Source organism: Physcomitrium patens, chromosome 14 (assembly GCF_059467195.1).
Source record: "Physcomitrium patens ecotype Gransden chromosome 14, ASM5946719v1, whole genome shotgun sequence".
Classification (NCBI taxonomy): Eukaryota; Viridiplantae; Streptophyta; class Bryopsida; order Funariales; family Funariaceae; genus Physcomitrium; species Physcomitrium patens.
In genome coordinates this window covers 7,234,525-7,250,525 of record NC_143423.1, presented here as the reverse complement: position 1 = coordinate 7,250,525, position 16,001 = coordinate 7,234,525, and the positions used below count along the sequence as shown (strand labels likewise).

General features: G+C 35.4%; 1 protein-coding gene across 3 annotated transcripts; it reads left to right on the top strand.

Annotated features, from left to right (window-relative positions):
- The first annotated feature begins 2,348 nt into the window (after positions 1–2,348).
- On the top strand, positions 2,349–4,705 carry LOC141046150 (uncharacterized). Of its 3 annotated transcripts, none has more exons than XM_073538564.2 (2): positions 2,349–2,797; positions 3,086–4,705. In XM_073538564.2, the coding sequence occupies exon 2, from the start codon at positions 3,435–3,437 to the stop codon at positions 3,906–3,908; it is 474 nt and encodes a 157-aa protein (XP_073394665.1). In that variant the 5' UTR covers positions 2,349–2,797; positions 3,086–3,434; the 3' UTR covers positions 3,909–4,705. The 3 variants fall into 3 exon arrangements, with proteins under 3 accessions (XP_073394665.1, XP_073394664.1, XP_073394663.1); XM_073538563.2 differs by having other exon boundaries at positions 2,349–2,886; XM_073538562.2 differs by having other exon boundaries at positions 2,349–3,116; positions 3,292–4,705.
- The last annotated feature ends 11,296 nt before the right edge of the window (positions 4,706–16,001 follow it).

Genomic DNA, 16,001 nt, shown 5'->3' with positions numbered 1-16,001 from the left:
TAATAGTAATATTATTAATTCTATAATCAAATATTAATACTATCTCAATTAAATATAATATCACCTCAATAAAACTAAACGTACAAATTTTAGATTAAAAAAAATTAAGAGATATAAAAATTAATATATTAAAAGTAAAATGTTCTTAGATAATACCAACTATATGTATTTTGTTAAAAACAGGATTTAAATTAAAAATTCTTATTTAATAAATTATATAATTCTATATATTTTTTGAACTTGAATCAATATTAAAACATCAATTGTAAGTATAAAAAAACGAGCGCTAAAATTATCTTTTTGACACTCTATTATAGATTAGAATACTTTGTTTAATATCTTTCTTTTATTTTCTAAAAAACATTTGAAGTGCCAAATTTAATATTTTTGGTGATAATAAATAAGAAATTAAGTAGTAATATTTTATGTTTCTTTTGTATAAAATTCATTTCATAATATCAAATAATATGTATAAGTAATTAGAAAATATTCTCTAAAAAGTTTAAGTCAAAGTTTTCAACAGTTTTTCAGACTTCCATATTTGTTTAAATACAGTGGCCTTTTAGCAGATTACTTTTTGAATTGGTGAACTTTTGCTTAAACTATCTAAAAGATGACGAAAGATTTAAAAAAAATGAAGAGTTCAAGTGCATGTTGATCTTGTGAGAAGTTTTTTGTATAAAACATTCAACTAAAATTTTATAGAATATGTATTCTTTAATCTTTAAATATTATATATTCAGATAATTGTAATATCATTTTTTCTTTCTTTTATACTATATGACCTGGTTGGTATTACATGTCAAATCTTTTGTGAGCATATCACATGATAAAATCTTTTTTTATCTTACAATATATATATATATATATATATATATATATATTTACTTAATACATATTTTTAACCTAAGAACTAACAATTAAACCCCAACTATTATGTTGACATTATTTTTCTACTATGAAAGTCCAAAAATTGCTTTGTTTTTTTTCTCTTCTACTTCTTATGTCACTGTAGTAGACTAGTGTACTTTCCAAAATATCTTAGAATATTCAATATTAATTTGGTGATATGTTAATAAAAATATAACACATGGTACAGTTTACATATTAAAATAAATTATGAGAAAATTTATAATTTATATATAGTCAACAAACAACAACAAAAACACATTGATGATTATATCAAATCAATTAGATAGTGAGAAACCAAAAGTATAAATTTAACAACCAAAGAGAAAGAAATTAAGAAGAAGAGGGGTATGAGTAAAATCACGTATTAGCCTTTGTTACATTCTTATTTGTCCCAACTAACAAAGAGGGCATGAAAAAAAAGTTAAATGATTAATTAATTATTTAAAAAAAAGGGTTTGAGATAACAATCTTCTTTAAGCTGAGCTTCCGAATTCCTCATGTAACTAGGCATTTTTATAATAAACATAATTCTTACAAAAACATTCCTTTGTATATGACCTGTAAAATATTTGTAAATGTACGTTTAAAATATACATGTTTCAAACTGCCATATTATTTTAATTGTACCACAATACATTATTCAGAATTATAAACATTATATATATATATATATATATATACATACACATATACATATGATAACTAATCAAATACAAATGATTAGTCCAAAGACACAATCACAGATTTTGGTAACTTGTACAGAGTGCCAAAACTGTACAAGTAATTAATTATTGTCACATCAATATGACACACAGCAATTATGTCGTACAAAAATGTTAGAATCATTACATGTATGTTTGTATTTAATGTTTCTGTCCTGGAAAGAAAACTTCTATTTATTTATTTATTTATTATTCATTTATTTTTATTTCATACAAAGCTATCATGAAGATGGATTTACTGGTGTACTATTACAATCAAATAATAGAATGCAATTATTGATGAATGTATTTAAATTGAGAAATGTAGAATTTTTTTGTACTGTCTGAAAATATTTAAAGTTCCATGATTTTATGATTGATTGTCAAAATAAGAACACTTCCATTTTTATCATTCTAATTACTACTATTTGTAAGAGAGGCTCACAATTATAGAGAGGCAATAATAACCTCAGAACAACAATGTTTGAGTTTCTTCATTGCATTACTATATTTATATGGGTCCCGCAAGCACAATTTCGAATTCTGTAATATATTGTTGTAGATTTCATTGCATGAAGAAATATTCCAAACTCACAAAAAGAAAGAAAGACAGAGTTTTGGTGCCTTCAAGCCTGTTTAAAGTGACACAGCATTCATGAGTTGACTTTGCCTGTGTCCAAATTGCTGTTACTCAGCTACAGTACTTTTCATGTCGCAGTGCTTTTCAACTCAAAATCGGTAAGCAAGAGTGATGGCCAGCATGTTATTTTGAGATTCAAATCATTTTGAAACCGATTGTATTGAATAAGATATTAAACAGTGGCTTGCATTCAACTGCACCCAACAATTTATTAAAACTCTATAGTGTCGCGAGGCATTCACACAGTTTAAGTTTTTATAAGATTGAGGTATGATGTTGGCTCGCTCTGTCTTCGTCGATTCGGTGACCGGGACATCGATCGATGACAAGCTACTAATTGAAGGCGGGATTCCTGGATGAGTGTCAGCAGATTCAAGCACAATCAGAGCGCTGTTCGATGTGCCTATTTTTGGTCGAAAATCAGTGTCTGATACTTTACAACCTTGTGCCGGAACAGACGGCGTTGGCAATTGTGTACTTGTTCATTCACAGGCACCACTAGGTCACTCATTTGCCTCAGGCTGCTTGCACGTTTTGAGAAATGGTGCGTCAGAAGAGCCACTTTGCACTTGCCTGTTCTAGTCTGTGTCTTTCGGTTCTGCAGATTGCGGCATTCATCTTCTAGTTTTACAGGTGTGGCTTGCTCTTCGAAAATGTGGGGTACCATGAATGCATTGATTTCCTGTCAATGTGTGAAAAGCTTCTCTAGATTATGATAGCTGTCTTCTCTTTCCATCCACCCGTTCCAACGACACATCCTCGATCCAGTGTCAATTACCGACACGTTACCAAGTACCAGCGAGCTGAGCAGTGCATGCTCTTTTTCCTGCAGCGACCATGTGAAAATCTATATCATCGATCCGGTGAGCGTGTGGCTTTTTTGGCTCCAAGTGGCGTTGATGACGTTGCCTTGATGCTCATTCCTCCGGATCCTCTGTTGAAATCCAGAACACGAGTAGTGTCCTGACCTATGGCGCTCTTTCCTCTCTCCTTACATTCTTTTGACATGGAATTGATCTCGTAAATTGTCTGGTTCAGCATCCAGAGGATTTGGTCCCATGGAAGTCTGTGAAAGCAAGTCCACCTCCATCGAACTCAATGAAGCCACCAGCTCGAATAGCGAGGTTTAGGTGGTGGACGGTTCCACGTCATCGTGCGTGGAAAAACAGTGCGACTCCGAGATGGACGAAAGTTTCGACCGAGCGGAGTGTGCAGACAGGATTGAAGCCATGCTGAGCACAGCCATAATGCAGCATGAAGACATCTGGAATTTGCTCATGCTCAGCGTCTCTGAGGGCTTGTCATACGATGCTCCCAACACAAGCGACAATTGGGTAGATGTAAGAATCACCCCAGAGCACTTCCTCATCATAAACGGAAGTTGGAAAACTCCATCAACTGGTGCACTTTGGCTCAAAAAAGGCTCAACGACATTCGTCCCCCTGTTGCAGACTCCGACAGTTCGGAAGTCTCATGCCGTTAACTCAACCTTACAGACGAGAATTCCACAAGATGACAGGCGAAACCATTGGCTTTCAAGGCATTTTCAAGGCATGTGCTTAATGAGAAGCGGCAGCCAACATGAAAACGAGAGAATGCGACCAATGCGCCGTGAATCATCCTGGTGCAGCAATCAGTCTCAGCAGCAAATCTAGCAGCCCCTGTCTGTGATGGAGCCCTGCACAAGCTTGAGGACCTGCGCAAGCACCAATCCGGATTAAGAAAGGCCCATAATCTGCTTCACTTCACGAGGTTTCAAGCCACTGCAATCTTCCAGGTTTGCAGCTTTTTCTCTTGTTAGTGTTGCTAGTCGAAAAACAAAACAGTACACAAACCAAAACACAAAACACAAAATGTCAAAAACACTGTGGGTAGTAGATAACTCTTGCATCTGAAGAGTATCCTTTCGTGCATGCTACACACATGGCTATTAATACTCTTATTGTAGTGCTATGGCTCGTAAATTGGTCGAAGAATCTGACTGACGCACACCTCAAAGCCCTGCATCACCCATTGTAGAAGGCTGTTTCGATGGAGCTCCACTACCAGCAACTCTTGTAGAAAGGATTAAATGAACCTAAACGAAACCAGAGTACATGTGTGTGTGTGTGTGTGTGCGCGTGTATGTGTATATGTACACGCATACTTTTATTATTGAAACTGCAATCGTTATATTGTTCTTTCCAGTACACATTCAAGTTTGATAAAAGAGCATTATATAAGTCTGTAGCAATGGGTCGTATTTTGTTACATTTTTGCATATTGGTAGTCTATTCAAACTCTAGAGTGAGATTAGATTTGAGGTGTATTAGAATATGAGTATCAAAATATTGCATCAAGCCATGGTTTATTGATCATACTAGCTGAATTGAATCAACATTTGATAGCTGTTCAAAATTTACAACAGAATAAAGAATACACGAAAGTTTATAATGTTTGTTTCATCCCAAAATAGATTTTACTTTTTTATACTTAAAAAGCATATATGGTCAAAGCTTAATATATTGCATTTATTATATATAGTTTTTGGCTTAAACATCCATTCTTAAATTTTGATTTTTTTAAAATTCTTTAAAACAAAAAATCACAATTTTTGGATTTATAAAGTTACACCTTTGACATGTCTGTAATTTATTTTATATTTCATTAAATATATATATATATATATATATATATATATATAAGTACATATATTATTAATAAGAATAGATATTATAAACTAAAAAAGATGTAGAATTTATTATTTGATATATAAATATAATAATTATCTATCTAGTCTCCAAATGATGTTGGGTTTGAAGTAAATTCTTAGATTTAAAAGTATGGTATTATCTGAAAGCAACAAATATGTTAAGTATAAGGTCGAAACACATTTTTTTTTTTTTTTTTTTTTTTTTTACATTGTCACTAATTGTTATTTTCTGTGTTGATTTGTTATTAGATGAGATTTTAAATTTGTTAAAAATAAAATTCATAAAATAGTATGTAATTTATTTATTTCTGTCAAAATATTCTACCACACTTTAAATAAAATATTATGAAAAAATAACTATGATTGAAATTTAATTAACCATACCAAAAATAATACACCAATGTATAAGAAAAGAAGACTTTGAAGAGAGAGTGACAATTTAGAAGATATTTTAAAATTTTCTCTTATAAACACTTTGACTTTAAAGGTTACAACATTCTATTTTATGCTTCTATCAAGAATTTCTAAGCCATATAGAAAATTTTAAGAAGATTTCAAAGTTATTTAATGAACTTCATAAAACAGCCTCAAAATTCCTCACTGGTATTAGGAAATGAACATGAGAGGATATGTATATATATATATATATATATATATATAAACATAAAGTTTTAAAATCATTTATCTATATCACTTACATCTAAATGCTATTGCTCTTTTGTTATACCTCTATTGTTTGATTGCATGGTTGATCAAACATGTTTTGCTTAATTTAAATCACTTATTGCATTATTTATTATTTTTGAATTTTAGCTTCTATGATTGATTAGAAAAATTTTGTACAATCTAAATCACTTGTTTTCATATAATTTTTTTTTTTGAATATTAGCTTTATAAATTATATAAATGTTGAAATCTAATTTTAAATAAAATAAAATAAAATTCTTATAAAGTATTAAAAAGTATTTTTAAAATACCTATAGATTTATATTGATGTAGTGGCTATATTACCATGTCTATATATATCTATCTATCTATATATATATATATATATATACTAGTAAAAATCTATGCCATTAGCCAAAAAAAAGTTTAAAAAGTTTAATTTGTAGTTGTTGAGTCAAAAATTGACCAATCCTAAATAAATATTGACTAAGAAAAAAGAAAAAAGAAAAAAAAGAGTATATATATAACAATGGAATTATTTATGATTCTTCAATGTAATTAAAAAATATAATTTTTATTTACTACAATTTAAATAACTAAATTAAAAGAACTTCAAGATTAATTACATTTATATTTCCTTGTGTTTCTTTTTTTTACAATATATGAGAAGACTTCTTAATCTCTTTATGTTTATATCCAAGTTGCCTTACATAATTTTATAATTTAAATATTCTATACAAATATTTTGTAAATTTTATTTATTTTTAAGCTAAATGGTTTCAATATAACATACTGTCATGGACATACATTGGAAGATTCTTCGAATATTCGTCTAGAATATTCTCTAAAGATTCCTTTAGAAGGTTCTAGAAGATTCTTAGAATATTCTCTAAAGATTCTTTTAGAAGGTTCTAGAATATTCTGATAGATTCTAGGAAGTTGCTCGAGAAGTTTCCTAATTAGTAGAAGTTGTTGGAAAAGCGTCCTAGTTAGCGGAAGTAGCTCGAGAAGCTTCCTATTCAGTAGTATATATAGGAGTCGAGGCTGAAGGGTTCTTCAGTCTCGACAACACATCTCTTGGAGTTCTAGCTCACCTTTCTGGTGTTGTTCTTGTACTCATCTGTTTAATCTAGTTCTGCCACTTCTTCTTGAACTTCTTGTTAGATTTCAAGTCTGTATTTTGTGTCCGTGACAGTTTGTCGAGACTGCATTTTCACTGGTATCAGAGCTAGTTCCTTCTTGTTAGAGAGTGGATTACCCCTCTTCTTGAAGGTGTGCTAGTGTTTTAGAGGTTGCGGATTACCCTCCTCTAAACTGATATCTCTTCTTTCTCAATATTGGAGCCTTATTCTTCTTGGAGAGAGTGGATTACCCCTCATCTTGGAGTCTTGAGGCGTTTTAGAGGTTGCGGAGTACTCTCCTCTGAACCAATATTGTCCTCTTGTCAAAACTCTTTTTTCTTTTTTCTGAAGGTTAGCCGAAGGTTAAGACGTTAAAATGGCTGAAAGTTTGGAATCCAAACTAGACGCCATCATAAATGCTCTTGCCTCGTTGTCACATAGGACAACAGAGATCGAAGGAGTCATGGTAGGACTCCATAACAATGGAGCATCTGGGATAGCGCCATCTAAAGCATATTAGCCTCAAACTTCTGCGCCAGAAGAAGCAGTCCTACCTCCATTTCAACAAGATCGAGTAGTCCTACAACGAAAGGAGCCTCGAGTTAGTCTTCCGGATAAGTTTGATGGAACTCGTTCCAAGTTTCGAGGTTTTGTCAACCAAATCAGGTTGATAACAATTTTACAGCCCGAACGTTATCCGACGGAGGAAGCGCGTGTTGGGCTTGTTGGAACCTTGCTTACAGCACAAGCTCTGTCTTGGTTTACTCCCTTGTTTGAGAAGCGATCGCCAATCCTGAGCAACTTTGAAACGTTCTTGGAGGCGTTTGCAGAAGCATTTGGCGAGCATGATAAAGTTCGATGGACTACAACAAAGATCCGATCGCTACGACAAGGAACACGCTCTACATCAGTCTATGCCTCGGATTTCAGACAATTGGCAAGTGACATTAATTGGGGTAAAGAGGCGTTGGTGAATCAGTTTTATTGGGGCTTGAAGGATGATGTGAAGGACTTGCTGTTATCTCTTCCTGATCCTCAAACGCTCAACGAAGCTATTAGCCAAGCTGTAAAGTGTAACAACCGCCTATTCCAGCGTCGCCAAGACCAACGTCCAAGACACCAAATGACTCATTACGACGTGACTATGTCTACAAATAGCTTAAACTCACATTCGGAGGCAACAGACATGCAAATCGACACGGCGCGTGTCCAATCTCTTACTCCAACAGAGAAGAAACGACGTATGGAGGAAGGGTTATGTTTGTACTATGGAGAAGAAGGTCACAAGGTTGGAAATTGCCCAAAGAAGCAAAATTGGCACCCTATCAAGACTAGAAGTGCGATGATTCCGGAAAACGACGACGCCCAGCCACAGTAGGAACCGTGCGGCTGGACAATCTAATATCACGACAACAATCAGGTTCCTCCTTCTCTGTCCAACCTGCCCATTGTTTTACAATTCCTTTGTTTTTAGGCCCTCAAAAACAAAAAACTTTAGCTTTATTGGATTCGGAGGCATCTACTTGTTTTTTAGATGAAGAGTTTGCTAAACGCCACAAGATCCGTTTAGTACAGAAGTCCAAACCTGTTCACGTAGAGGTGATAGATGGACGACCCTTATTGTCAGGCAACGTTACCCACGAATCAAAACCTATAGAAGTGGTGTTTAAGGACCATAGTAGTCACGTTATTTTTAATATTATTAGAACCCCATCAAGCCCTGTTATCCTTGGTCTTTCTTGGTTAGAAGATCATAATCCTTCCATTGATTGGAGGCTACGAAGGATAACATTTCCTGAAAAAAATAATAATAAACCTGTTGGTAGAACCTACATGAAGAAATCCATGTTTATTGGAGCGAGAGCGTTCCTAAGATCGTCCAAGGAAGGCGCACCATTTGTCATTTATGCAGCTCCAACTAGCGGCGAGAATATCTCAACATCGAATATACCAGAGCAATATAGGGATTTTGAAGACGTGTTTCAGAAGAAGAACGCCGATATACTGCCGGAACATCGACCATATGATTGCGCCATAGACTTAGAGGAAGGAGCGCAACCACCTTTTGGTCCAATATACAACCTATCGCAGACGGAGTTGGCAGAATTGCGGAAGTACATCGATGAGAATCTAGCCAAGAATTTTATTCGACATTCAAAGTCGCCAGCTGGAGCACCAATCCTATTCGTGAAGAAAAAGGATGGCTCACTGCGGATGTGCGTGGACTACCGAGGACTCAACAAGGTGACCAAGAAAAATCGCTATCCCTTACCTTTGATCTCCGGCCTCTTAGATCAACTTGGATGCGCAAGAATTTTTACAAAGATTGATTTAAGAGGAGCCTACAACCTTGTGCGAATCAAAGAAGGAGATGAATGGAAGACAGCCTTTCGTACAAGGTATGGCCATTTTGAGTACAATGTCATGCCTTTTGGTCTTACCAATGCTCCAGCTGTCTTTCAGCATATGATGAACGACATCTTTCGGGAGTACCTCGATGACTTTGTTGTCATCTATCTAGATGATGTTTTGATATTTTCCAAGAATGAAGAAGAACATGAGAAGCACGTTTGTTTGGTTCTTGAAAAACTACGCGAACGAGGACTCTACGCCAAGTTGGAGAAGTGTCAATTTCACCAAAATGAGATGGAATTTTTGGGCTTCATTGCGACTATAGAGGGCTTGAAGATGGATCCAAAAAAGGTAGAAGCAATTATATCTTGAGAAGTTCCGAAGACGATTAGAGATGTTCAGTGTTTTCTTGGATTTGCTAACTTCTATCGGATCTTTATCAAGAATTATTCTCAAGTTGCTGCACCACTCACGCGTCTAACAAGCAAAGACAAGCTCGAATGGGGATCACAAGCAGCAAAAGCATTTCAAGATCTCAAGACGGCATTCACTACGGCTCCAATCTTGGTACACCCTGACTTTGCAAAGGCTTTCTATTTAGAGACCGATGCTTCAGATTTTGCTTTGGGAGCTGTACTTTCACAGATGGGCATAGACAAGAAGCTTCACCCAGTTGCGTTCTATTCACGAAAGTTCTCTGCTGCTGAGATCAACTAAGAGATCCACGACAAAGAGCTGCTTGCTATAGTGGATGCCTTCCAAGAGTGGCGTCACTTCCTCGAAGGAGCTGCACATCCAGTGACTGTTTATACGGACCACAAGAATTTGGAGTACTTCATGACAGCTCGAATTTTGAATCGTCGTCAAGCTCGATGGAATATGTCTCTATCACGATTTGACTTTATTATCACCTACCGCCCTGGAAAACAGCAAGGATTATCTGACGCATTATTGAGGAGATCGTATCTTGCGCCAAAGGCTGGAGAAGCAGCATTTGATCATCAATGTACAACATTGTTGAAACCAGAAAAATTCAGGATTTTTGCTACTGTTGCAACTATCAACGACGGCTTCCTCAACGAGGTACGTACTGCGACCATTGAGGATTCTATAGCTCTAGACATCAAACAACGTGTCGATAATGACAAGTTTAAGGTGGAGGGAGATCTTCTGTATTTTGAGGAGCGGTTGTATATCCCAAAAGGACCAACTCGACTCCGAGTACTTCAATCTCGCCACGACTTTCCAGCTGCGGGACATTTTGGATTCAACAAGACTTTGGAGCTCATTTCACGAGATTTTTGGTGGCCCCAAATGTGGAAGGATGTGAAGGAATTTGTCCTTTCTTGTGATGTTTGTTCAAGATCCAAGATCCCTCGACATCGTCCATATGGACTTCTCCAGCCATTGCCTATTCCGCACCGACCATGGTCTTCAGTTTCTATGGACTTCATTACGGACCTACCGCCATCGAATTCATTTGACAGCATCTTTGTTGTGGTGGATCGATTTACAAAGATGGCGCATTTCGTGCCTTGCAAGAAAACATCGTCAAGTGAAGACACCGCAAGACTCTTTCTTGATAACATATATCGTTATCATGGCCTACCAGATGATATCGTGTCGGATCGAGGTACTCAGTTTGTATCCAAGTTTTGGAGGTCCCTCTTTGAGATATTGAAGGTGGATATTAAACTCTCTTCGGCTTTTCATCCTCAAAGTGACGGTCAAACGGAGCGGGTGAATCAAGTTTTGGAGCAATATTTACGATGCACCATCAACTATCAACAAGATGATTGGACTGCATATCTACCGCTTGCTGAGTTCGCATACAACAACACTCTTCATGCGTCAACTCAATAAACACCATTCTTCTCTAACTACGGATATCACCCCAAGCTCGATTTATTGAGTTCTTCAGCAAATAACAACCTAGCAGCTGAAGGATTTGTGAAGCAACTATCGGAGCTTCAAGCGACGTTGAAGCTTCAATTGCAATCTGCCCAAGAGAGTTACAAGGCATCTGCAGATAAATATCGAAATGAGGCGCCTACTTTTAAAGTTGGAAGTAAAGTATGGCTTCTTCGAAGGAATATCAAGACCAAGCGACCATGTGACAAATTGGACTATCGGAGATTAGGGCCATTTGTTATCGGGAAGCAGATCAATCCTGTGGCATATCGTCTGGAGTTACCAGCTACTATGGAGGTACATCCAGTCTTTCACGTGTCTTTGTTGGAACCTTATCGAGAGTCAGCTTTTCCCCAAAGAGTACAAAGTCCGCCACCAAGTATCGAAATTGAAAACCATGAGGAATACGAGGTGGAAAAGATACTAGATTCACAGCGTAATAGAAGAAAATTGGAGTATTTAGTGCATTGGAGTGGATACGACATCAATGAACGAACGTGGGAGCGTGCCGAAAATCTTGCCAATGCGCCAAAAAAGGTACAAGAATTTCATCAACGATATCCTCATAAACCTAAGCCGATTCAACGATAGCTTCTTGCTGAAGCTTGCTCATCAAGTAGCATAAAAAGGGAGGAGGGCACCTCCAAAACCCATAGTTCGATAGTGTAGAACTTTGTTAGCAACTATAGTTTGCTCTCATCATTTTAGCCTTTAGACATGGATAGTCAAGATACTACACTTGTTATGTCATCTCAAGCGACTAGCTCACGAAGACGACCGCGAGATGAAGAACCGCCTGCACCACGACGACGTCGGAGGATACCGAGCAACAGATCGCTAGTAATTGTATTTGAGGTCGAGCCTGCCTACGACGGTCAGCCAGAAGGTGTGTTTGGAGGACAGTTTCACAATGAAGACACAGAAGTCCACGCTTGGTCAGAGGTTGAAGGTGTTGGTCACTACCGTTGGCTCCAAGGGCCGATGAATCATTTGCCTCGCGAACAACAATTGGAATTCATAGCGGATGTGATGCGACAGATTTTCATTTTCTTGCGTTGGTATTGACTGATAACAACATTGCTTCTCGGAGACCTCGAAGCTAGAAGAGGAGGTGATGTCATGGACATACATTGGAAGATTCTTCGAATATTCTTCTAGAATATTCTCTAAAGATTCTCTTAGAAGATTCTAGAATATTCTGATAGATTCTAAGAAGTTGCTCGAGAAGTTTCCTAATTAGTAGAAGTTGTTGGAGAAGCGTCCTAGTTAGCGGAAGTAGCTCGAGAAGCTTCCTATTCAGTAGTATATATAGGAGTCGAGGCTGAAGGGTTCTTCAGTCTCGACAACACATCTCTTGGAGTTCTAGCTCACCTTTCTAGTGTTGTTCTTGTACTCATCTGTTTAATCTAGTTCTGCCACTTCTTCTTGAACTTCTTGTTAGATTTCAAGTCTGTATTTTGTGTCCGTGACACATACACTTATTGTTATTGTTATTGGTGGTAGTATTTATTTATTTATATTTTTTGGTTTTATAAAAATGTTGGTCAAAGGTTGCCAATAAGAAATAAGTTGAACTTGTGAGTGTATTTAGAACTAAACATGAAATCTTATGCTTGAATGGAATTGAAGTTCCTCATTCGAAGCTTTAGAAAGTATATAAATGTCAAAATCTAATTTAGAACGAAATGAAATAAAAGTCTTGTATTAAAGTATTAAAAAAAACTTTTTAAATTCTTGTAGATTTATATTGATGTGGTGGTTATATTACCATGTATATATATATATATATATATATATATATATCTAATTTCTCTCTTGTATATTCATATTTCTACCATATGTATAAAATAAAACAAAGCCTACATTCATCGTGGATAATTTCATCGATGTTTGACCTACATTCGTTGGGGTGAGAGCCCGCCAAAACTTGTCGTGATCCCGCCCAGAGTGATTTGAATTGAAGCTGCGGAGGAGTTCCGTGTACGTCCTCTTGGGTTTTCCGCAAGGTCGGTGAAGCGGAGGTTTCGGATTCTTCCTTGGAATTGCAGCAATTGTCCTGTCCTCTTGTCAGTGCTCTGCGTTCCTGGTTTCCTGTCGTCCTTCACATTCATTAGTTAAGTCACCTTTGTTTCATTAACAGAAGATGATCGAGCGTATTGCTTGTCGTTAGTTGGTTACGTTTCCATTCAGACTGGAAGTGGCTGTGGCGAGCCTCGAGCAGCTGGCTTTGCATGGGATCTGCTACGATGCGATCATGGATGCAATGAACATGCCACGATAACTTCCCTCAACCTCTCAAATAACTCTGTTTGTGCTTTGTTCTTTAGAATCAAGATATTTTTCTTGGATGCGTGGTTACACACGTTTACAGATGATGCACTCTTTGAAAGCATATATTTTCATTGAACAGAATTGTCCAACTCAACGATATAATGATTTAGATTGTTTAATGCATGTGACCATCTTCTTGCACATGACCGTATCTTGGGTTGTGTTGATCATTTTAGTCCTTTGTACACCTGGAACAAGACTGCGATTACCTTGTGTTGTGATGTGTTGTGCGAGGATAGGGGGCAAAGCGCAAGTCTGAGATGGGGCAAAATCTGTGAAGAAGAAGGTGCAGGTGGTCAACCCTTAAGACTCCGTCGCTCCGATGGGACCATTGTCGGGTTCTTGGTTTCCATGTATGACACCTCTATTAACCTTTCCCAGATAACCCCTCCTTCAAAACCGACAAATTATATTATATAGTAATGGTGCTACAATCTCCCTCCTGGACTTGATAACATTGTAATCCAATCGCAGTACCACCTGAAAGCCACCTGAATGCCCCCAAATCACTGAACGGAACCCTTCTCGAGGTAGTGCAAAGATATCAATCCCGAATCGAAAGAAATTGTAGCGGTGATTTCTGATATTTCACCTTCTGGAAACTGTTGTTTTCACTAAATGGAAATTCTATTGCTGTGTGAGTAACTATTAGTTAATTCTGCAATTCGTGACCTTTGAAATCGTATAGTAATTTGTATCTCTGTTTATGCATCAAGATCTATATGGTTAGTGCAAGTACATTCCAATTTCAGATTTGACTTAAAATTCTCAAAAGTAAATCATACAGCTCTGCTTGGACATGGCAAGTGCTTGTTAAGTGCATGCTTACTGAGAGCTGTCATCATCTACAACTAAATCTACTTGATCTGCTCTCTGATTTCAAGTGGTTTGTAACGTACTCACTGGGTGCGAATCTCTCTTTTGCACCACACATGTTATCCTCATGCTAGAGGTGTCCTATGGCTGAACATCCAGATGGCCAGTCATCCAGGGAGACACATAGGCACATAGTCCAATTTGTTTTAGATGGCTCTGTTACAATTTCTTAATTTATTCAAAAAATGAAATGAAAGAAGACGTGTTAAAAATAGTTCAAACTTTGACCTTTCTGATCTCAACTCTCCTATTCACTTTAGTAGTTAATGGCTTGCACTCGTGCACAACTTCAAAAGTTATAAACTTCAATGAAGTCATTTCTTAAAGTCAAAACTTGCTCACAAACTTGTCATTTCTTAAAGTCAAAACTTGCTCACAAACTTGTCATGTGTCAATAAAGTGGATGAGCAGACATGGCATTGGGTTTTGGGCTTTGTCTAATCCTTATATAGAATTGAGGTCTCCTAGCAACATACATCTATAAAATACCTTCTCTTGGTGTTTTAGGTTAAAAAATAATATTTTTTTGTAAAGAAACTTATCATTCTTGCTTGGATATTACATAATCATTTGTATAAATTTAGACTATATAAGTTAGAAAAGGTCAAACAAATCTCTCACTTATCAACTTCCATTACAAACAAATTCACTTTATATCTAAATAGTTCATATTTTATCTTATCAATTATATTGAAATGCATCAACTATGTGTTAAAGAGATGAATTATAAAAAACCAAAGAGTTAATATATTGCTAAGTTATTAGAAAAGAATAGATAATTACTCAAAGATAGTATAATATTAGAACTAGAATAACTATTGTTAAAAATAAGAAGACTAGAAAATTTTAACACAAGACTAAGAATAAGAAAAACATTCACAAAAGTGAAGACTTCACTCTTGTCTCTATGTGAGTCACAAATATCCATATTTATTCTAATAATTATATAAATAATATGAATAGGTAGAAATAAGTAAAAGTAGATTAATTTGATAGTATCTTGGAGAGAAGCTTCATAGATGTGATTTCACCTTAATTTTACATATCAATAGATGATTGCTAGGTTGAAAATTTATTCAATAAATTGGCCACATATTGTACATATTGGTGACTTATGATACAAGTTGGAAATGTGGCATACATATTAGAAACTTGTTTTTTAAGTTATATATGTGTTAGAAGTCTTATAAAACATTGTCACATAGCTCCTATTTAGATAGTATATATAGAGGCAAAAAAATAAGGTCTTTTTCACTCTTAACAATTCTTTTGTTATTTCTAGTCTAATTTCAAGGATCTCAATTTTTCTTTTCTTTTAACAATAGCTATTTCATTTTTTTTAATTTAATATATATATATATATATATTCATCTTTCTTTGAAAAATATTTCACTTATTTATTTGCATTCATTGAGTGCTTGACTTTGATAGATTGACAAGAATATACTTACAATATTAGAGCTTTGTCTTTTCTTGATTAAGAGTAATTTACTTCTTTTTCTTGATAAGACATAAATATATTAGAAGTTGCAAATTACATACTTCTAAATTTATATTATTTTTAATATTTTATTTATTTTGAAGTCTTTTATTTATTTATCTTAAGTAATAGTAGACACCCTCTTTTCTATTGTGTTATTATAGCAAAGCTTGTTGAAATGAAGAGTACAATGACACAAATGCAAGAGAAATTAAAAAAATTAATACATGTAATGCATCAATTTAATTTAATACTACAAGAAGCAATAAGATTGACAAGAAGTGAACATATAAAGATGATTAGAGTTGCTTCAATATCT

Bases quoted from the DNA above. Each gene is read 5' to 3' on its own strand.
- LOC141046150 (XM_073538564.2), top strand. From the start codon at position 3,435: ATGGACGAAAGTTTCGACCGAGCGGAGTGTGCAGACAGGATTGAAGCC.